Here is a 24,766-nt window from a genome sequence, read left to right on the forward strand (position 1 = left end):
TTCTTTGGCAAATGTGGGTAAGATTGTATACAGTGGTCCTTAGCCCTGGTCCGTGCCCAGTTTAAAACAGGGTTGTTATTTAATGGTACACATGAGGTTGATATAGTATTTTGGTTTGTTTGTTGTTGTTTGTATTGCTGTTGTTAGTGTTTGTAGTGGTGAGAGAGGGGCTAGCCTAACAGTGCTCTATTGAGGGTGGTTCCTCACACAGGGGGCAGGGCAGGGAAACAACAGGTGCAGGTTCCAGCACATAGCCCCCTCTGTGTACCCAGGGACCGGGGGAGGGGTGCTGGGAAGGTTCAGGTTACCCTGACAGGGGGCAAGGGTAGGGGGGAAGGAGTGGGTGTCAGTCCCAGTCCCAAAAAAAGCCACCCGTGTCTTTTCCATGTGTTAAAGATCAGGACTGTCTGTCTGTCAGGACGAAATGTCTGTCCTTCACATTTCAACCTAGAGTTGAAACGCTGCAAGCATGGGGAAAGGGGTAAGTTCTCTTAATTAACTTACTTATTCATGCATATACAGAGGGGTATTCTGCTATCCTTTAAACCAGAGCTGGACTCAATTCTATTTACATTTACAAAGGTAATTGAAAGCATTCCAAAACATTGATGAATATTTGAATTTCAGTTTAAGTTCCTGAATTTCCTGAAATGAAAAGGAATTGACCCCAACTCTGCTTTATGTACACATGCAGTATATATATGCACACACACACACACACACACACACATATATATATATGCACACACACACACACACACACACACACACACACACACACACACACACACACACACACACACACACACACACACACACACACACACACACACACACACACACACACACACACACACACACATATATATATATATGCACACACACACACACATATATAAATGCACAAACACACACACACACACACACACACACACATATATATAAATGCACACACACACAAACACACACATGCAGTATATATATGCACACACAAACACACACATGCAGTCCATCACATGACTATATAGTTGTGTTAAGGTTGGGTCAACCTATTGTCTAACACCAGCCAGTCATGTCTAGGGTTGTAAAATGCCAGTAGAGGATTCCGTATTTCCTGCTGATGCCAGAAATCTTCCAAACTCAAAAACCTGGGGAAGTTAGCTAGTCATTTCACATATATGAAGTAAGAGGCATGATGGAAAACCTAAGGCAGTTTTTTCTAATAGCGTCTGCAATGATGCTGGTTATGCCACAGTGTTGAGGCACATTGTAAGCACACTGGATAGTAGGATTATAGATAACTGGAATCATCATTATATTATAAATATTTCTATTGACACGTATTACAGATTTTCAATTGTATAACTTCTTCAATTCTAGCTGACATTTGTTGTTAGCAGGTGTCTGTTATACAGTATCATAGAGAAGAGCAAATTGGGGAAATTGCTGTGGGAGACATTTCCTGCACTCCAACAGCTCGCTACTCTCTAAAAGCCTTTTTGATTTGCTTTTTCAATGTGTGTCTCTCTCACACATGTTCATCCTCTCTGTCGCTCTTTCACTCATTCACACGTGCTGCTGGGAAACGAAAGAGTGACATCAGCAGATGATATCCACGATGCTGCATTCTTCATCAGTGACTGTTACAATCTGAGCAACACACACACACACACACACACAAACTCACACACACTCTCACACACACACACACACACACACACACACACACACACACACACACACACACACACACACACACACACACACACACACACACTCACACTCACACTCACACTCACACACACACAGACGGTCAGCATGTGGGAGGTTTGAGTTAAGTGCTTGAGTTTAATGTGATAATCATTCCTCAGAGTGGTGCTGAATATGGAGACGGAAAGAAGAAGAAGAAGAAGGAGCAGGAACTGGATGAGCTCAAGAAGGAGGTGTCCATGGTGAGAGTAACAGTCTGAGTCTCAAATGGCACCCTGTTACCTACAGGGCCTTCAGAAAGTAATGGCACCCTGTTACCTACAGGGCCTTCAGAAAGTAATGGCACCCTGTTACCTACAGGGCCTTCAGAAAGTAATGGCACCCTGTTACCTACAGGGCCTTCAGAATGTAATGGCACCCTGTTACCTACAGGGCCTTCAGAAAGTAATGGCACCCTGTTACCTACAGGGCCTTCAGAATGTAATGGCACCCTGTTACCTACAGGGCCTTCAGAAAGTAATGGCACCCAGAGCCTTTTGGAGAAAGTATTCCCACCCCTTGACTTATTCCACATTTTGTTGTGTTACAGCCTGCATTCAAAATGGATTCCATTGAGATTTTGTTTTGTCACTGGCCTACACACAATACCCCATAATGCCAAAGTGGAATTATATTTTCAGAAATTTGTACAATTGAATTAAAAATGGAAAAGCTGAAATGTCTTGAGTAAATAAGTATTCAACCCCTTTGTTATGGCAAGCCTAAATACATTCAGGAGTACACATTTGCTTAAAAAGTAATATAAGTTGCTTGGACTCACTCTGTTTGCAATAATAGTGTTTAACATGATTATTAAATGACTACATAATATCTGTACCTCACACATAACAGTTATCTGTAAGGTCCCTCAGTCAAGCAGTGAATTTCAAACACAAATTCAACCACAATGACCAGGGAGGTTTTCCAACACCTCATAAAGAAGGGCACCTATTGGTAGATTAGTAAAAAGATAAAGAAGCAGACATTGAATATCCCTCTGAGCTTGGTGAAGTTATTAATTACACATAGGATGGTGTATCAATATACCCAGTCACTACAACAATACAGGCATCCTTCCTAACTCAGTTGCCAGAGAGGAAGGAAACCCCTCAGAGATTTCACCATGAGGCCAATGGTGACTTTAAAACAGTTACAGAGTTTATTGGCTGAGATAGGAGAAAACTGAGGATGGATCAACAACATTCTAGTTACTCCTCAATACTAACCTAAATGACAGAGTGAAAAGAAAGAAGCCTGTACAGAATAAAAAATATTCCAAAACTTGCATCCTGTTTGCAATACGGCACTAAAGTAAAACTGGAAATAACTTTATGAACTGAATACAAAGCATTATGTTTGGGGAAAACACAACACATCACTGAGTACCACTCTTTATGTTGTCAAGCATGGTGTTGGCTGCACCATGTTATGGGTATGCTTGTCAGCGGCAAGGACTAGGGAGTTTTTTTGTTGTTGTTGAATTTTACCCCCCTTTCTCCCCAATTTCATGGTATCCAATTGTTAGTAGTTACTATCTTGTCTCATCGCTACAACTCCCGTACGGGCTCGGGAGAGACGAAGGTTGAAAGCCATGTGTCCTCCGAAACACAACCCAACCAAGCCGCACTACTTCTTAACACAGCGTGCATCCAACCCGGAAGCCAGCCGCACCAATGTGTCGGAGGGAACACTGTGCACCTGGCGACCTGGAGTCGCTGGTGCGCGATGAGACAGGATATCCCTAACGGCCAAACCCTCCCTAACCCGGACGACGCTAGGCCAATTTTGCGTCGCCCCATTTTTCGAAATAAAAATAAACAGAATATAGCTAAGCATAGACTAAATCCTAGAAGAAAACCTGGTTCAGTCTGCTTTCCACCAGACACTGGGAGACAAATTCATCTTTCAGCAGGACAATAACCTAAAACACATGGCCAAATATATACTGTAGTTGCTTACCAAGACGACATTGAATGTTCCTGAGTGGCCTAGTTACAGTTTTGACTTAAATCGGCTTGAAAATCTATGACAAGATCTATGTAATCGCTGCCAAAGGTGATTCTAACATGTATTGACTCAGGGGTGTGAATACTTATGTTTTCACTTTGTCATTATGGGGCATTGTGTGTATGTAGATGGGTGAACAAAAAATCTATTTTATCAATTTTGTCACAATTGCTGAAATTGTAGACCTTACAGTGAAATGATTACTTACAAGCACGTAACCAACAATGGCGTTTTAAGAAAAATACCTAAAAGAATAAGAAATAAAAGGAACAAATAATTAAAGAGCAGCAGTCTGAGTAGCCATTTGACTAGACGTTCAGGAGTCTTATGGCTTGGGGGTAGAAGCTGTTTAGAAGCCACTTGGACCTAGACTTGGCGCTCCGGTACAGCTTGCTGTGCAGTAGCAGAGAGAACAGTCTATGACTAGTGTGGTTCTAGTCTTTGACAATTTTTAGGGCCTTCCTCTGACACCGCCTGGTGTAGAGGTCCTGGATGGCAGGACTTCAGGCTGTAACACAACAAAATGTGGAATAAGTCAAGGGGTATGAATACTTTCTGAAGACAATCTATGTACTGCACTACTGTTGACCAGAGCAGTAGTGCACCAAATTAGTCTGGGTACCTGCCTGCTAGTGCCATCAAGCCACTCCTTGTCATGTCAAACATATTTGGAATGATAGCACAAATAGATAAGGGACCAGACTAGCACCTAACTGATAAGGGACCAGACTAGAACCTAACTGATAAGGGACCAGACTAGCACCTAACTGATAAGGGACCAGACTAGAACCTAACTGATAAGGGACCAGACTAGCACCTAACTGATAAGGGACCAGACTAGCACCTAACTGATAAGGGACCAGACTAGAACCTAACTGATAAGGGACCAGACTAGCACAAACAGATAAGGGACCAGACTAGCACCTAACTGATAAGGGACCAGACTAGCACCTAACTGATAAGGGACCAGACTAGAACCTAACTGATAAGGGACCAGACTAGCACAAACAGATAAGGGACCAGACTAGCACCTAACTGATAAGGGACCAGACTAGAACCTAACTGATAAGGGACCAGACTAGCACAAACAGATAAGGGACCAGACTAGCACCTAACTGATAAGGGACCAGACTAGCACAAACAGATAAGGGACCAGACTAGCACCTAACAGATAAGGGACCAGACTAGCACCAAACAGATAAGGGACCAGACCAGCACCAAACTGATAAGGGACCAGACTAGCACCTAACAGATAATGGACCAGACCAGCACCAAACTGATAAGGGACCAGACTAGCACCTAACTGATAAGGGACCAGACTAGCACCAAACTGATAAGGGACCAGACCAGCACCTAACTGATAAGGGACCAGACTAGCACCTAACAGATAAGGGACCAGACCAGCACCAAACTGATAATGGACCAGACTAGCACCTAACAGATAAGGGACCAGACCAGCGCCAAACTGATAAGGGACCAGACCAGCACCAAACTGATAAGGGACCAGACCAGCACCTAACTGATAAGGGACCAGACCAGCACCTAACTGATAAGGGTCCAGACCAGCACCAAACTGATAAGGGACCAGACTAGCACCAATCAGATAAGGGACCAGACTAGCACCTAACAGATAAGGGACCAGACTAGCACCTAACAGATAAGGGACCAGACTAGCACCTAACAGATAAGGGACCAGACTAGCACCTAACTGATAAGGGACCAGACTAGAACCTAACTGATAAGGGACCAGACTAGCACCTAACTGATAAGGGACCAGACTAGCACCTAACTGATAAGGGACCAGACTAGAACCTAACTGATAAGGGACCAGACTAGCACCTAACTGATAAGGGACCAGACTAGCACCTAACTGATAAGGGACCAGACTAGAACCTAACTGATAAGGGACCAGACTAGCACAAACAGATAAGGGACCAGACTAGCACCTAACTGATAAGGGACCAGACTAGCACCTAACTGATAAGGGACCAGACTAGAACCTAACTGATAAGGGACCAGACTAGCACAAACAGATAAGGGACCAGACTAGCACCTAACTGATAAGGGACCAGACTAGAACCTAACTGATAAGGGACCAGACTAGCACAAACAGATAAGGGACCAGACTAGCACCTAACTGATAAGGGACCAGACTAGCACAAACAGATAAGGGACCAGACTAGCACCTAACAGATAAGGGACCAGACTAGCACCAAACAGATAAGGGACCAGACCAGCACCAAACTGATAAGGGACCAGACTAGCACCTAACAGATAATGGACCAGACCAGCACCAAACTGATAAGGGACCAGACTAGCACCTAACTGATAAGGGACCAGACTAGCACCAAACTGATAAGGGACCAGACCAGCACCTAACTGATAAGGGACCAGACTAGCACCTAACAGATAAGGGACCAGACCAGCACCAAACTGATAATGGACCAGACTAGCACCTAACAGATAAGGGACCAGACCAGCGCCAAACTGATAAGGGACCAGACCAGCACCAAACTGATAAGGGACCAGACCAGCACCTAACTGATAAGGGACCAGACCAGCACCTAACTGATAAGGGTCCAGACCAGCACCAAACTGATAAGGGACCAGACTAGCACCAATCAGATAAGGGACCAGACTAGCACCTAACAGATAAGGGACCAGACTAGCACCTAACAGATAAGGGACCAGACTAGCACCTAACAGATAAGGGACCAGACTAGCACCTAACTGATAAGGGACCAGACTAGCACCAAACTGATAAGGGACCAGACCAGCACCTAACTGATAAGGGACCAGACTAGCACCTAACAGATAAGGGACCAGACCAGCACCAAACTGATAATGGACCAGACTAGCACCTAACAGATAAGGGACCAGACCAGCGCCAAACTGATAAGGGACCAGACCAGCACCAAACTGATAAGGGACCAGACCAGCACCTAACTGATAAGGGTCCAGACCAGCACCAAACTGATAAGGGACCAGACTAGCACCAATCAGATAAGGGACCAGACTAGCACCTAACAGATAAGGGACCAGACTAGCACCTAACAGATAAGGGACCAGACTAGCACCTAACAGATAAGGGACCAGACTAGCACCTAACTGATAAGGGACCAGACTAGCACCAAACTGATAAGGGACCAGACCAGCACCTAACTGATAAGGGACCAGACTAGCACCTAACAGATAAGGGACCAGACCAGCACCAAACTGATAATGGACCAGACTAGCACCTAACAGATAAGGGACCAGACCAGCGCCAAACTGATAAGGGACCAGACCAGCACCAAACTGATAAGGGACCAGACCAGCACCTAACTGATAAGGGACCAGACCAGCACCTAACTGATAAGGGTCCAGACCAGCACCAAACTGATAAGGGACCAGACTAGCACCAATCAGATAAGGGACCAGACTAGCACCTAACAGATAAGGGACCAGACTAGCACCTAACAGATAAGGGACCAGACTAGCACCTAACAGATAAGGGACCAGACTAGTACCTAACAGATAAGGGACCAGACTAGCACCTAACAGATAAGGGACCAGACTAGCACCTAACTGATAAGGGAGCAGACTAGCACCTAACAGATAAGGGACCAGACTAGCACCTAACAAGGAACCAGAACAGCACCAATCAGATAAGGGACCAGACTAGCACCTAACAGATAAGGAACCAGAACAGCACCTAACAGATAAGGGACCAGACTAGCACCTAACAGATAAGGAACCAGAACAGCACCAATCAGATAAGGGACCAGACTAGCACCTAACAGATAAGGGACCAGACTAGCACCTAACAGATAAGGGACCAGACTAGCACCTAACTGATAAGGGACCAGACTAGCACCTAACAGATAAGGGACCAGACTAGCACCTAACTGATAAGGGACCAGACTAGCACCTAACAGATAAGGAACCAGACTAGCACCTAACTGATAAGGGACCAGACTAGCACCAAACAGGGAATAGGGGTGCCATCTCGCTGTCACGTGTGTCAAAACGTGATTGCTAAGTTTAACTTTGAATAGTGACCTGGCTGTGACAGTACATTTGAGGAAGTCAGATTATTCTGCTGTTCTTTCACAGGATGATCACAAGATATCATTGGACGATCTGGGAAGACGCTACGGAGTCGACCTGGCCCGGGTAACAAGCATACACGTACACACGCACGCACGCACGCACGCACACACACACACACATACACGCACACACACACACACATACGCACGCACATGCACGCACGCACACACACACACACACACACACACACACACACACACACACACACACACACACACACACACACACACACACACACACACACAGAGAGCTGCTTTCTCTTCCTTCTGCTCTGCTATTTAATAACACTAGTCTCCCAGGCCTGATCTAATCTCCACATAGCTATTGCCTCTGTCCTCGCTACACACACACACAACTGTTACTTTGGTCCATGGTGGTCCAAATTGAGTCCACAGGGTTCTCATCCCTGTCCCACATGTGAACGCAGCCAAGGGATCTTTATTAGTTGTGTTCAGTGGTATTATAGTGAATATCAGTGAAGTAACAGAGGACTGTATATCACATCTTTAATCCTACTGACCTTATCTCACACAGAACCACAATGTTGTTCAGAGGCCATATTGGAAATGGACGCCAGAGACAAAATCAATGATGGCACTATAGTCAAAAATACTTCTTTATACATGTCATAGTTGTGATGTGAAATGTGGTGCTTCTATCACAAAGGGCAACTACAAATTAAAAAGCTGATTCTGCTGCTGTGAACTGTACCGTCTCCGTAGTGATTCTGTTGCTGTGAACTGTACCGTCTCCGTAGTGATTCTGTTGCTGTGAACTGTACCGTTGCCGTAGTGATTCTGTTGCTGTGAACTGTACCGTCTCCGTAGTGATTCTGTTGCTGTGAACTGTACCGTCGCCGTAGTGATTCTGTTGCTGTGAACTGTACCGTCTCCGTAGTGATTCTGTTGCTGTGAACTGTACCGTCTCTGTAGTGATTCTGCTGTTGTGAATTGTACCGTCGCCGTAGTGATTCTGTTGCTGTGAACTGTACCGTCTCCGTAGTGATTCTGCTGCTGTGAACTGTACCGTCTCCGTAGTGATTCTGCTGTTGTGAATTGTACCGTCGCCGTAGTGATTCTGCTGCTGTGAACTGTACCGTCTCCGTAGTGATTCTGTTGCTGTGAACTGTACCGTCTCCGTAGTGATTCTGCTGTTGTGAATTGTACCGTCTCCGTCTCCGTAGTGATTCTGTTGCTGTGAACTGTACCGTCTCCGTAGTGATTCTGTTGCTGTGAACTGTACCGTCTCCGTAGTGATTCTGTTGCTGTGAACTGTACCGTCTCCGTAGTGATTCTGCTGTTGTGAATTGTACCGTCTCCGTCTCCGTAGTGATTCTGTTGCTGTGAACTGTACCGTCTCCGTAGTGATTCTGTTGCTGTGTATTGTATCGTCTCCATAGTGATTCTGTTGCTGTGAACTGAATTGTACCGTCTCCATAGTGATGGTGTGTCTATTGACGGACGGTACTTGTGTTCCAGGGTCTGACCTATGCCAAGGCTCTGGAGGTGCTGGCCAGGGAGGGGCCTAACGTGTTGACTCCTCCTCCCACCACCCCAGAGTGGGTGAAGTTCTGCCGTCAGCTGTTCGGGGGTTTCTCCTTGCTCCTCTGGATCGGTGCCATCCTCTGCTTCCTGGCCTACAGTATCCAGGTGGCCACAGAGGACGAGCCAGCCAATGACAATGTAAGAACCACCACAAGGCTCGACAACATAACATCTGTTCACTACACCACAACACTCCAGTCCTTTGCACAGCCATGGTCCTTTGATCCCATTTGGTGGCTATCAATCACTCCAGATTCCCTACAGTACAGCAGTCTATACACTACAACCCTTCTTTGCACAGCCATGGTCCTTGATCCCATTTGGTGGCTATCAATCACTCCAGATTCCCTACAGTACAGCAGTCTATACACTACAACCATTCTTTGCACAGCCATGGTCCTTTGATCCCATTTGGTGGCTATCAATCACTCCAGATTCCCTACAGTACAGCAGTCTATACACTACAACCCTTCTTTGCACAGCCATGGTCCTTTGATCCCATTTGGTGGCTATCAATCACTCCAGATTCCCTACAGTACAGCAGTCTATACACTACAACCATTCTTTGCATCTAGCATGGTCTATCAGCCAGACTATGGTACGTTATATGTTCATGTTTCTCAGTTACTAGCCTGAATCCCAGATCTGTGTGTGCTCTGGCCTTTTGTAATGGGACTGAGTGACAAGGAGATGGTATGATATTGCACAAACAGACTGGCACTCAGGCTATATAGTCACAGACGGGCACTCAGGCTATACAGTCACAGACTGGCACTCAGGCTATATAGTCACAGACTGGCACTCAGGCTATATAGTCACAGACAGGCACTCAGGCTATATAGTCACAGACGGGCACTCAGGCTATATAGTCACAGACAGGCACTCAGGCTATATAGTCACAGACGGGCACTCAGGCTATATAGTCACAGACTGTCCCTCGGGCTATATAGTCACAGTACAGTTATTAGCGAACACTGTCTATTGTAATCCGTGCACACCTGACTGCAAACGTATTACATGCTACATACTACAAACAATCGTCATCATGTCACGCCCTGACCATAGAAAGATGTTTATTCTCTTTGTTGGTTGGGGTGTGATAGTGACTAGCATGGGTCATCTAGGTTTTTTGTATGTCTCTGTTGGCCTGATATGGTTCCCAATCAGAGACAGCTGTTTATCGTTGTCTCTGATTGGGGATCATATTTAGGTAGCCATTTCCTCATTTGTGTTTGTGGGATCTTATCTACATTGAGTTGCCTGAGTGTACACCAGTAGCGTCACGTTTCGTTTGTGCGTTTTTGTTTTGTTTTGGTGAGTTTCAGTTTATTCAAATATGTGGAACTCTATTCACGCTGCGCCTTGGTCTCATCATTGGTCTCACCTTGGTCTCATCATTTGTCTCACCTTGGTTTCATCATTGGTCTCATCATTGGTCTCACCTTGGTCTCATCATTGGTCTCATCATTGGTCTCACCTTGGTCTCATCATTGGTCTCACCTTGGTTTCATCATTGTTCTCACCTTGGTCTCATCATTGGTCTCATCATTGGTCTCACCTTGGTCTCATCATTGGTCTCATCATTGGTCTCACCTTGGTCTCATCATTGGTCTCACCTTGGTTTCATCATTGTTCTCACCTTGGTCTCATCATTGGTCTCATCATTGGTCTCACCTTGGTCTCATCATTGGTCTCATTGGTCTCACCTTGGTCTCATCATTGGTCTCACCTTGGTCTCATCATTGGTCTCACCTTGGTCTCATCATTGGTTTCATCATTGGTCTCACCTTGGTCTCATCATTGGTCTCACCTTGGTTTCATCATTGGTCTCACCTTGGTCTCATCATTGGTCTCATCATTGGTCTCACCTTGGTCTCATCATTGGTCTCACCTTGGTTTCATCATTGGTCTCATCATTGGTCTCACATTGGTCTCATCATTGGTCTCACCTTGGTCTCATCATTGGTCTCACCTTGGTTTCATCATTGGTCTCATCATTGGTCTCACCTTGGTTTAATCATTGGTCTCACCTTGGTCTCATCATTGGTCTCATCATTGGTCTCATCATTGGTCTCACCTTGGTCTCATCATTGGTCTCATCATTGGTCTCACCTTGGTCTCATCATTGGTCTCACCTTGGTTTCATCATTGGTCTCATCATTGGTCTCACCTTGGTTTCATCATTGGTCTCACCTTGGTCTCTTCATTGGTCTCACCTTGGTCTCATCATTGGTCTCATCATTGGTATCATTATTGGTCTCATCATTGGTATCATTATTGGTCTCATCATTACGACGAACATCATCAACATCAACTTCACTTCACAGACTAATATGTTGTTATTATGTCATATACTGTGTAGTGCAAAGACAGTAACCTATACATTAAAAAAAAATGTTGCACACATGACTGTAAATCGCTTTGAATTAGGGTTGTAAACTATATTACTAGAATCTTTTGACGTTTACCAGTAAACTACCAGAATTTTGGTAACTTTCACGTTTTTATTTGTTATTTTATCAGATGACATCTAGTGGTATTTTGGGGTACTTCAGATTATTACAAATTATTACAGGTGTCTGTAATTAACTCTGTCCCTCTGTGTGGCCGTTTCACATGTCAAATATAACAAATATAACATATAATCCTTTGTCTGCTTCTGTTCTCTGTCTCTCTACTTCCCCCTCTCTGTCTCTACATCCCTTCTCGCTCTGTCTCTACATCCCTTCTCTCTCTGTCTCTACATCCCTTCTCTCTCTGTCTCTACATCCCTTCTCTCTCTGTCTCTACATCCCTTCTCTCTCTGTCTCTACATCCCTTCTCTCTCTGTCTCTTACATCCCTTCTCTCTCTGTCTCTACATCCCTTCTCTCTTTGTCTCTACATCCCTTCTCTCTCTGTCTCTCTACTTCCCCCTCTCTGTCTCTACATCCCTTCTCTCTCTGTCTCTACATCCCTTCTCTCTCTATCTCTACATCCCTTCTCTCTCTGTCTCTACATCCCTTCTCTCTCTGTACCTCACCCCTCTCTACCTCCCCCTTTCTCTCTCTCTTTACCTCCCATCTCTCTTTCTCTACCCCCTCCCTCCAACTCGCCCCCCCCCCCCCCTCTCAATTAAATTCAATTTCAATTCAATTTAAGGGCTTTATTGGCCTGGGAAACACACATGTTAACATTGCCAAAGCAAGTGAAGTAGAATATATACAAAAGTGAAATAAACAATAAAAATTAACAGTAAACATTACACTCACAAAAGTTCAAAAATAATAAATACAGTGTTGTAACGATGTGCAAATAGTTGAAGTACAAAAGGGAAAATAAATAAACATAAATATATGTTGTACTTACAATGGTGTTTGTTCCACCTGACTGTGCTGCTGCTCCAGTTTCAACTGTTCTGCCTTATTATTATTCGACCATGCTGGTCATTTATGAACATTTGAACATCTTGGCCATGTTCTGTTATAATCTCCACCCGGCACAGCCAGAAGAGGACTGGCCACCCCCACATAGCCTGGTTCCTCTCTAGGTTTCTTCCTAGGTTTTGGCCTTTCTAGGGAGTTTTTCCTAGCCACCGTGCTTCTACACCTGCATTGCTTGCTGTTTGGGGTTTTAGGCTGGGTTTCTGTACAGCACTTTGAGATATCAGCTGATGTACGAAGGGCTCTATAAATAAATTTGATTTGATTTGATTTGATTTGTTCTTCACTGGTTGACCTATTCTTGTGGCAACAGGTCACAAATCTTGCTGCTGTGATGGCACACTGGTATTTCACCCAATAGATATGGGAGTTTATCAAAATTGGGTTTGTTTTCAAATTCTTTGTGGGTCTGTGTAATCTGAGGGAAATATGTCTCTCTAATATGGTCATACATTTGGCAGGAGGTTAGGAAGTGCAGCTCAGTTTCCACCTAATTTTGTGGGCAGTGTGCATATAGCCTGTCTTCTCTTGAGAGCCAGGTCTGCCTACGGTGACCTTTCTCAATAGCAAGGCTATGCTAACTGAATCTGTACATAGTCAAATATTTCCTTAAGTTGGTCAGGTATTATTCACTGTGTATTCTCGGTTTAGGGCCAAATAACATTACAGTTTGCTCTGTTTTTAAGTAAATTATTTCCAATGTGCCAAGTAATTGTCTTTTTGCTTTCTCATGATTTGGTTGGGTCTAATTGTGTTGCTGTCCTGGGGCTCTGTGGTGTCTGATTGTGTTTGTGAACAGCATTAGGTCCAGCTTGCTTAGGGGACTCTTCTACAGGTTCATCTCTCTGTAGGTGATGGCTTTGTTTGGGAATTGCTTCCTTTTAGATGGTTGAAGAATTTAACGTCTCTTTTCTGGATTTTGATAATTAGTGGGTATCGGCCTAATTATGCTCTTTATGCATTATTTGTTGTTTTACGTTGTACACTGAGGATATTTTTGCAGAATTCTGCATGCAGAGTTTCAATTTGGTGTTTGTCATATTTTGTGAATTCTTGGTTGGTGAGCGGACCCCAGACCTCACAGCCATAAAGGGCAATGGGTTCTATAACTGATTCAAGTATTTTTAGCCAGATCCTAATTGGTATGTAGAATTTTTTGTTCCTTTTGTTGGCATAGAAGGCCCTTTTTGCCTTGTCTCTCAGCTCGTTCACAGCTTTGTGGAAGTTATCTGTGGTGCTGATGTTTAGGCCGAGGCATGCATAGTTTTTAGTGTGCTCTAGGGCAATGGTGTCTAGATGGAATTTATATTTGTGGTCCTGGCCACGGGACCTTTTTTGGAACACCATTATTTTATCCTTACTGAGATTTACTGTCCGGGTCCAGGTCTGACAGAATCTGTGCAGAAGATCTAGGTGCTGCTGCAGGCCCTCCATGGTTGGGGACAGAAGCACCAGATCATTAGCAAACAGTCGACATTTGAATTCAGATTTTAGTAGGGTGAGGCCAGTTGCTGCAGACTTTTCTAGTGCCTTTGCCAATTCGTTGATATATATATATATGTTGAAGAGGGAGGAGCTTAAGCTGCATCTCTGTCTCACTCCCTGGGCCTGTGGAAAGAAATGTGTATGTTTTTTTCAATTTTAACCGCACACTTGCTGTTTGTGTACATGGATTTTATAATGTTGTATGTTGTTTCCCCGACACCACTTTCCATCAATTTGTACAGCAGACCCTCATGCCATATTGAGTCAAAAGCTTTTTTGAAATCAACAAAGCATGAGAAGACTTTGCCTTTGTTTTGATTTGTTTGTTTGTCAATTAGGGTGTGCAGGGTGAATATGTGGTCTGTCGTATGGTAATTTGCTATAAAGCCAGTTTGACATTTGCTCAGTACATTGTTTTCCCTGAGTAAATGTACCAGTCTGCTGTTAATGATAATACAGAGGAATTTCCCAAGGTTGATGTTGACGCATATCCCACAGTATATATTGCGGTCAAATTTATCTCTACTTTTGTGGTTTGGATTTTGTGGTCTGTATATTTTGTCATTTCATTGAGGAAACCATCAACACTTACAAGCCTTTTAAAGTTGGAGGTTTTGTATTTTGTCCTGTAGTTCATTCAATTTAATTGGAGAATTCAGTGGGTTCTGGTGGTCTACAATAGTTGATTCTAAGATTTGCATTTGATCATGTATATGTTTTTGCTGTTTGTTCTTTGTTATAGGGACAAAAAGATTGGAGGAGTGGTTTACCCACACATCTCCATTTTGGATAGATAATTCTTCGTGCTGTTGTTTATTTAGTGTTTTCCAATTTTCCCAAAAGTGGTTTGAGTCTATGGATTCTTCAATTACATTGAGCTGATTTCTGACATGCTGTTCCTTCTTTTTCCATAGTGTATTTCTGTATTGTTTTAGTGATTCACCATAGTGAAGGTGTAGACTCAGGTTTACTGGTTCTCTATATTTTTGCTTGGACAGGTTTCTCAATTTCTTTCTTCGGTTTTTGCATTCTTCATCAAACCATTTGTCATTGTTGTTCATTTTCTTCGGATTTCTGTTTGAAATGTTTAGATTTTACAGGGAAGTTAAGAGGTCAAATATACTGTTTAGATTTTCTACTGCCAAGTTTACACCTTCACTATTACAGTGAAATGTTTTGTCCAGGAAGTTGTCTTTAAGGGATTGAATGTGTTGTTGCCTAATTGTTTTTTGGTAGATTTCCACACTACTTTCCTTCCATCTATAGCATTTCTTAATGTTATTCAGATCCTTTGGCTTTGATGCCTCATGATTGAGTATTGCTCAAGTAGACTGTGATTTTTCTGTGATCTGATAGGGGTGTCAGTGGGCTGACTGTGAATTCTCTGAGAGACCCTGGGTTGAGGTTAATGATAAAGTAGTCTACAGTAGTACTGCCAAGTGATGAGTTATAAGTGTACCTACCATAGGAGTCCCCTCGAAGCCTACCATTAACTATGTAAATACCCAGCATGCGACAGAGCTGCAGGAGTTGTGACCCAGTTTTTGTTGGTTATGTTGTCGTAGTTGTGCCTAGGTGGGCATATGGGGGTGGTAATGCTTTACCTCCAGGTAGGTGTTTGTCCCCCCGTGTGCTGAGGGTGTCAGGTTCTTGTCCAGTCCTGGCATTTAGGTCGCCACAGACTAGTACATGTCCCTGGGCCTAGAAATGATTGATTTCCCCCTCCATGGTGGAGAAGCTGTCTTCATTAAAGTATAGGGATTCTAGTGGGGGGGAATAATTGTAGGTAGCACACAGGATGACATTTTTCTCTGTTAAGATAATTTCCTTTTGAATTTCTAACCAAATGTAAAATGTTCCTGTTTTGATTAATGTAATAGAGTGAGTTAGGTCTGCTTTATACCAAATGAGCATACCCCCTGTGTCCCTTCCCTGTTTCACACCTGGTAGTTTGATTAATCGGACCACCAGCTCTCTGTAACCTAGAGGGCAACCAGTGGGTCCATCTCCTCTATACCATGTTTCTTGTAGCATGACAATGTCTGTGTTTCTGATTTATTTGTTGAAGTCCAGGTTCCTGCTCTTTAGGTCAAAGGCAGATGACCTCAGGTCTGGGATGTTCCAGGATGATATAGTGTAGGCTTTGTGTTCCATAAAGTGTCCAATGTTGTTAGTCGTGTGGTTTGTTCTCAGACCAGTAATGTGTGAGCAGAGTCTGCTGAGCATCTGGTACATGCCATTGGCTTGGGCTAGTGTAAGTGTGGGGGATGGGCCTGTTTGCCCGCTCATGGCCTGGGCTTATATGTGACTTCCATGTTGAGGCTCACTTTGCGGGGGTGTGAGGCATGGGGTGGGCAGGAGGGGCATAGGTCTGATCTGAGAGGGCCTAAATGGGGCGTGGGCATGGTTGACTTGGGGAGGTGTTCATTGGTTGGAGTGGGGGTGTGGATGTGGCTGGTGGTGCTGTGGTCTGGATGTAGGTCCTCTCGGCGGGGGGTCTGGGCGGGGTGTCTATTGATCTGTTACTCCTGTGTGAGGTGTTGGGGCTGCGGTTGAGGGTGATGTCCTTTAGGGTCCGGGCGAAGGTGGGCACTGCTGCCTTGTATAGGTGGACCTGGTTGTAAGGGCTGTTCAAGTCCAGTGGTGGGCCAGGAAAACATTTGGTTTTGAGGCACAGTCATGGGAAATACTTGTGTTTACCCGCTGTATGGTAGCAGGGTGGAGATAACCACTTGTGCATTGGGGAAGGTAGGAGAAGATTTTCAATCACTCCCTTGAGTGCTGTGGCCACGCTTTCCTGCTGTGCTCTCAGGTCGTTTGTGCCTGTGTGTATTATTATGTGGCTGGGTGACCGTGGTTGGTCCTCAGACAGAAGGTTTAGGGCACGCTGTGTGTTTGGACACCAGAGTTTAGACACACTGTGTTTGGGAAAAAGTGTATTTTCTTGTATACATTTCCTGTTTGAGTCCTTAAGGAGTACACTCTGGCTTGTGTATGTCCACCGTGGGTGTGGGGGGGTTGTCAGGAGGGCTATCAGGGTGGCTGACGGACGGACGGGTGCTCAGAGGGGTTGGGATCCCCTGGGATTGGGGTTCTTCATTTGTCTGTCCTGCTGTGATGTCGAGGCCATGGTCAGGGTCTGGGGTGAACTGTTCCACTGTGGTGTCAAGACTTTGGTTGGGGGCTGAGGTGGGCTGTTCTGCTGGCTTCTCTATGGGTGTGGCCAACTCTCTAAATAGTTGTTCTCTGTAACACCCCGGCCACCCTCTCCTCCAGCACTCTGATCCTGTCCTCTAGTGCTCTGTTCTTTTCCTGTTCCTGCTCTTTCTCCTGTTGATGTTGTCTCACCATAATCCAGAGAGCAGATATGTCTCTAGCTCCAGCTGTCATCAGGGCAAAGGGTGGCTACTTTGAAGAATCTAAAATAAAAAATACATTTTGATTGGTTTAACACTTTTTTTGTTACTTCATTATTCCATATGTTTTGTGTGTCATAGATTTGATGTCATCACTATTGTTCTAAAATAAAGAAAAACCCTTTAATGAGTAGCTGTGTCCAAACTTTTGATTGGTACGGTACTATAGGCAAAGCTTTTCTTAATTTTGGGTCAGTCACAGTGGTCAGGTATTCTGCCACTGTGTATTCTCTGTTTAGGGCCAAATAGCATTCTAGTTTGCTCTTTTTTTTGTTAATTCTTTCCAATGTGTCAAGTAATTATCTTTTTATTTTCAAATGATTTGGTTTGGTCTAATTGTCTCTTTCTCGAATTGTCTTTCTCTCTCCCCCTCTCTCTTTCAATTAAATAAAATTCAAAGGCCTTTATTAGCATGGGAAACATGCTACATTGTCAAAGCAAGTGAAATGTTTCTCTCTCTCTCTCTCTCTCTCTCTCTCTCACTGTGTCTCTCTCTCTCTCGCCCTCTGTCTCTCTCTCTCTCTCTCTGTCTCTCTCTCTAATAATAGTTGTACCTGGGTGTGGTCTTGTCAGCTGTGGTCATCATAACTGGCTGTTTCTCCTACTACCAAGAGGCCAAGAGCTCACGCATCATGGACTCCTTCAAGAACATGGTTCCTCAGGTGAGCTGAGACTGCACAGTGTACGTGTGATTCCCAAATGGCACCCTATTCCCTTTATAGTGCACTACTTTTGACCAGGGCCCAGGGTGCTGTTTAGAGGTAATGCACTATATAGGGTGTAGGGTGCAATTTGGGACGCCGACAGTTCGTAAAGGCTGTAACAGGCTAAAATCACTTGTATAGTCTTAGTTTTAGACTCATTTTCTATAATATAATAACAATGTATGCCATTTAGCAGACATTTTTATCCAAAGCGACTTACAGTTGCTCGTGCATACAATTCATGTATGGGTGGTCCTGGGAATTGAATCCGCTATGCTGCCGTTGTAAGTACCAAGCTCTAATAACTGATCTACAGAGGACTGTTTCCTTTCCTTTGAGGGGCTCCAGTGGGCCTTACACTGACTTGATAAGCATAATAAGCTTACTCAACATAACACAGCTAATAACTTGAGCCAACTTTGGATTTGCCAATGAATGTTTGCCAAAAAACGTTTAATTCTCTTGGTTCATCCTCCCCTTTATCTTTTTCTTTCATCCCTCCTCTCGCTCATTATTCACCCCATCCCTCCATCACTCCATCCCTCCATCACTCCATCACCACATCACTCCATCACTCCATCCCTCCATCCCTCCATCCCTCCTCTCACTCATCCATCACCCCATCCCTCCATCACCCCATCTCTCCATCCCTCCATCACCCCATCTTTCCATCCCTCCATCACCCCATCCCTCCATCCCTCCATCCTTCCATCCCTCCATCACTCCATCCCTCATCACTCCATCCCTCCATCACCCCATCCCTCCATCCCTCCATCACCCCATCTCTCCATCACTCCATCACTCCATCACCCCATCCCTCCATCCCTCCATCACTCCATCCTTCCATCCCTCCATCACTCCATCCCTCCATCACTCCATCACCCCATCCCTCCATCACTCCATCCCTCCATCACTCCATCCCTCATCCCTCCATCACTCCATCACCCCATCCCTCCATCACTCCATCTCTCCATCACCCCATCCCTCCATCCCTCCATCACTCCATCACCCCATCCCTCCATCACTCCATCTCTCCATCACCCCATCCCTCCATCACTCCATCACTCCATCCCTCCATCACTCCATCCCTCCATCCCTCCATCTCTCCATCACCTCATCCCTCCATCACTCCATCCCTCCATCACCCCATCCCTCCATCCCTCCATCACTCCATCCCTCCATCACTCCATCCCTCATCCCTCCATCCCTCCATCCCTCCATCACCCCATCCCTCCATCCCTCCATCACTCCATCCCTCCATCACTCCATCCCTCATCCCTCCATCACTCCATCTCTCCATCCCTCCATCTCTCCATCACCCCATCCCTCCATCCCTCCATCTCTCCATCACCCCATCCCTCCATCACCCCATCCCTCCATCACTCCATCCCTCCATCCCTCCATCACTCCATCCCTCCATCACCCCATCCCTCCATCACCCCATCCCTCCATCTCTCCATCACCACATTCCTCCATCACTCCATCTCTCCATCACCCCTTCCCTCCATCACTCCATCCCTCCATCACCCCATCCCTCCATCCCTCCATCACTCCATCCCTCCATCACCCCATCCCTCCATCACCCCATCCCTCCATCTCTCCATCCCTCCATCACTCCATCCCTCCATCCCTCCATCACTCCATCCCTCCATCACCCCATCCCTCCATCACCCCATCCCTCCATCACCCCATCTCTCCATCACCCCATCCCTCCATCACCCCATCCCTCCATCACCCCATCCCTCCATCTCTCCATCCCTCCATCACTCCATCCCTCCATCCCTCCATCCCTCCATCCCTCCATCACCCCATCCCTCCATCACCCCATCCCTCCATCACCCCATCTCTCCATCACCCCATCCCTCCATCACTCCATCTCTCCATCACCCCATCCCTCCATCACCCCATCCCTCCATCACCCCATCCCTCCATCTCTCCATCACCCCATCCCTCCATCACCCCATCCCTCCATCTCTCCATCTCTCCATCACTCCATCCCTCCATCACTCCATCCCTCCATCACCCCATCCCTCCATCACCCCATCCCTCCATCACCCCATCTCTCCATCACCCCATCCCTCCATCACTCCATCCCTCCATCACCCCATCTCTCCATCACCCCATCCCTCCATCACTCCATCTCTCCATCACCCCATCCCTCCATCCCTCCATCACCCCATCACCCCATCCCTCCATCACCCCATCCCTCCATCACCCCATCCCTCCATCCCTCCATCACTCCATCCCTCCATCACTCCATCCCTCCATCACCCCATCACCCCATCCCTCCATCACCCCATCCCTCCATCACCCCATCCCTCCATCCCTCCATCACTCCATCACTCCATCACTCCATCCCTCCATCCCTCCATCACCCCATCCCTCCATCACCCCATCCCTCCATCACCCCATCCCTCCATCACTCCATCCCTCCATCACTCCATCCCTCCATCCCTGGCAGCAAGCCCTAGTGATCAGGGAAGGAGAGAAGATGACGATCAATGCAGAGCTAGTGGTGAGGGGAGACCTGGTGGAGATCAAAGGAGGAGACAGGATCCCTGCCGACCTCCGAGTCGTCTCAGCCGCGGGCTGCAAGGTAAGGGGAGGAGAGGAGAGGGGAGGAGAGGGGAGGAGAGGAGAGGATAGGATAGGAGAGGAGGAGGTGGGAGGGAGACCAAGAAGGCTGGATCATGTAGTTGCTCTCTTTCTCTCTCTCTCGATAACTTTTTTCTGTCTGTGTGTGAAGGTGGATAACTCCTCTCTGACTGGAGAATCAGAGCCTCAGACACGCACACCGGAGTTCACCCATGAGAACCCCCTGGAGACTCGAAACATCGCCTTCTTCTCAACCAACTGTGTGGAGGGTCAGTAGGACAAATCCTTTCCTGTATTTTATTCATTTATTTGTATTTAACCATTATTTATATAGGAAGTCCCATTGAAGTCAGTTGTTTTACAAGGGAGACCTGACCCCCCACCACTCCCTCCCTCAGGTACAGCCCATGGCGTAGTAGTAGGGACTGGAGACCACACAGTGATGGGTCGTATTGCCACCCTGGCCTCTGGGCTGGAGACGGGCCAGACTCCCATCAACATGGAGATCGAACACTTCATTCAACTGATCACGGCCGTGGCTGTATTCCTGGGGGTCAGCTTTTTCATCCTGGCCATCATCCTGGGGTACACCTGGCTGGAGGCCGTCATCTTCCTCATTGGCATCATCGTCGCCAACGTCCCCGAGGGCCTGCTGGCCACAGTTACTGTGAGTTAACCCTTGTATGTCCGAGACAGAAACGCCCATAGTGCAGGAGCCCATCTCCTGTACACCCCTGGACAGGATGCTAGTCTGTCAAAGCGACCGTCACTGTGAGTCCGACTGTTATATGGGCCAAATTATAATTTTTTAATAAGGAGTGGGGAAGTTCTTCTCCTTACGTATGTATTATTTATTGGATAGGACAGAGAGGTGGAGAGAGATATCACCATCTACGCTACGGAGCTCCTTTCGCGTCACGTTGCAAAACAATTCAGCTGCACAAAAGTACATAGAACTACGTAGAGAACTACGCAAACAAAGCTCCGTCGGATCTGTTGAGGATCCATTGCATAGACTGTGTGGAGCCCTTAAGAGCAGTGGGCCAGATTCAAACCCAAACTCTCTCTCTCTCTCTCCATCCATCCATCCATCTCTCTCCATCATCCATCTCTCCATCCATCTTTCTCTCTCCTTTCATCTCTCTCTCTATCCATCCATATCTCTCTCCATCCATCTGTCTCTCCATCCATCCATCCATCTCTCTCTCTCCATCATCCATCTCTCCATCCATCTTTCTCTCTCCTTTCATCTCTCTCTCTCTCTATCCATCCATCTCTCTCTCCATCCATCCATCCATCCATCCATCCATCCATCCATCCATCCATCCATCCATCCATCCATCCATCCATCCATCCATCCATCCATCCATCCATCCATCCATCCATCCATCCATCCATCCATCCATCCATCTCTCTCTCTCTCTCTCTCTCTCTCTCTCTCTCCATCCATCCATCCTTCCATCCATATCTCTCTCTCTCTCTCCCTCTCTCTCTCTCTCTCTCTCTCTCTCTCTCTCTCTCTCTCTCTCTCTCTCTCTCTATTCATCCATACATCCTTCCATCTAACCCCCCCCACCCTCAGGTATGTCTCACCCTCACTGCCAAGCGTATGGCCAAGAAGAACTGCCTGGTCAAGAATCTGGAGGCTGTGGAGACCCTGGGTTCTACATCCACCATCTGTTCCGACAAGACAGGCACCCTGACCCAGAACCGCATGACCGTGGCCCACATGTGGTTCGACAACATGATCCATGAGGCCGACACTACGGAGGACCAGTCTGGTGAGACCACCCACAGACATCATCTGTCTTTTCTACACTCAACCAGACACATTGAATTAGTGGACTACTCTGCTCTGAAAAATGAGCTGAATTATAATATGAATGCTGATACTGATAGAGCTAAGTCACAATGACACAGTGCATCAATCCTCTGTCTAGGGTTGCAAAGAGCCCAGTTGGAAGATTCCCAGAATCAGGATGAAAAACACAGGAAATCTGGGAATCCTTCAACCGGGAATTTCTTGAAAACCTGTGAATGTGGGGAAAGTAACCAGAATTTTGCAACCCTAGTTCAGTCACATTGATACAGTACACCCTCCCTCTGTAAAGTCTAATGCTTCTCATGTGTTCTCTTTCTCAGGTGCTACCTTTGACAAGAGCTCGGCTACATGGCACGCTCTGTCCCGCGTGGCTGGACTCTGTAACCGCGCTGAGTTCAAAGCCGGGCAGGAAAACCTCCCCATTCTGAAGGTAGGGAACGTTCACATAGAGTTGGCTAGATGGCACGTAAAACATGCTTTGTAGCAACGGCACGCTCTATCCAACTCCATGAAGGGCCACTTTACACTAAACATAATTTAGACACACCCACTGCCTGCATTCCAAAATGGCGCCTATTTAGTGCACTTAATAGGAAATAGTGTAGCTCAGTTGGTAGAGCATTTGTGCTTGCAATGCCAGGGTTGTGGGTTCGATTCCCACAGGGGACCAGTACAATGTATATGTATAAACTCACTACTGTAAGTTGCTATGGTTAAAAGCATCTGCTTAAAATAAAAATAAAAACATTTTGGGGAAGCAGACATTGAATCTAATAAAATCCCTTCATTTACTGCTACAATAAATACACAGTGAAAGTACTGACAACGTTTTCCGAGCCAGCAACCCATTCTGACCATGTGAACAGACGGTCTCCTCCTGACTGTTTGATGCTGTGTGTTTCTTAGAGGGACACTGCGGGCGATGCGTCGGAATCTGCTCTGTTGAAATGTATTCAGCTCTCCTGTGGGTGTGTCCGCTCCATGAGAGAAAGAAATGCCAAGGTGGGAGAGATACCCTTCAACTCAACCAACAAGTACCAGGTATATAATTACCCCCTACAACCATTTACTACACAAACATATACACCAAAGAAACAACTACATAAACCAACATTTATTTATTTGTTGTAAAAACAAAACACATACAGAACTTTCCAAGTCCATTGAACCACCAAATATGTAATGACAGCAAAGATAAAAAGTTGAAAATGTAAAAACCACTTCCCACTAATATATACTCTTGTCTTCTACCATCTCTCTCTCCTTTTAAAGCTATCCATTCATGAACAAGAGGACAATGAAAATGGCCACCTACTCGTTATGAAGGGAGCACCTGAAAGAATATTGGACAGGTATTTATTTACATCAAACCTGACTAACCAATGTGTCTCTCAATGTGTAGATACCAAAGAGTTGGATAGAGATATTTGGATATAGTGCTCAATGGTGCTGCTCATGCTGTCAAAGAAACCATTATGCCAAAGTTACATAGAGGTGCCCTCTATCCAATTCTATGGTAGATACATATTTTATTTGTCACCTGAATACAACCTTACAGTGATCAGCTGGCAGATCATACAGAGCCTTCAGAAAGAATTCATACCCCTTGACTTTTTCCACATTTTGTTGTGTTACGGCCTGAATCTAAAATGGATTAAATGAATATAATGTGTCATTGGTCTACACACAATACCTCGTAATGGAATTACACCGAAAGAAATATAAACGCAACATGCAACAATTTCAAAGCTTTTTCTGAATTACAGTTCATTTAAGTAAATCAGTCAATTTAAATGAATTCATTAGGTCCTAATCCATGGACTTCACATGACTGGGAATACAGATATGACATCAGTTGGTCACAGATACCTTAAAATAAACAGGTAGGGACGTGGATCAGAAAACCAGTCAGTATCTGGTGTGACCACCAT

General features: G+C 45.6%; 1 protein-coding gene across 1 annotated transcript in view; it reads left to right on the plus strand.

The window, feature by feature from the left end:
- Positions 1-370: 370 nt before the first annotated feature.
- Positions 371-24,766, plus strand: part of atp1a2a (ATPase Na+/K+ transporting subunit alpha 2a) — a 36,342-nt gene continuing 11,946 nt past the window's right edge. The window contains exons 1-12 of the mRNA XM_065013716.1: positions 371-481; positions 1,872-1,952; positions 7,852-7,911; positions 9,327-9,530; positions 18,263-18,376; positions 20,880-21,014; positions 21,165-21,282; positions 21,412-21,680; positions 22,596-22,794; positions 23,156-23,265; positions 23,742-23,876; positions 24,108-24,187. Coding sequence (XP_064869788.1) covers positions 470-481; positions 1,872-1,952; positions 7,852-7,911; positions 9,327-9,530; positions 18,263-18,376; positions 20,880-21,014; positions 21,165-21,282; positions 21,412-21,680; positions 22,596-22,794; positions 23,156-23,265; positions 23,742-23,876; positions 24,108-24,187 — 1,517 coding nt within the window. The 5' untranslated portion in view covers positions 371-469. The remainder of the gene's footprint in view (positions 482-1,871; positions 1,953-7,851; positions 7,912-9,326; positions 9,531-18,262; positions 18,377-20,879; positions 21,015-21,164; positions 21,283-21,411; positions 21,681-22,595; positions 22,795-23,155; positions 23,266-23,741; positions 23,877-24,107; positions 24,188-24,766) is intronic.

The sequence above is a fragment of the Oncorhynchus nerka genome, linkage group LG9b, assembly GCF_034236695.1.
Source record: "Oncorhynchus nerka isolate Pitt River linkage group LG9b, Oner_Uvic_2.0, whole genome shotgun sequence".
Classification (NCBI taxonomy): Eukaryota; Metazoa; Chordata; class Actinopteri; order Salmoniformes; family Salmonidae; genus Oncorhynchus; species Oncorhynchus nerka.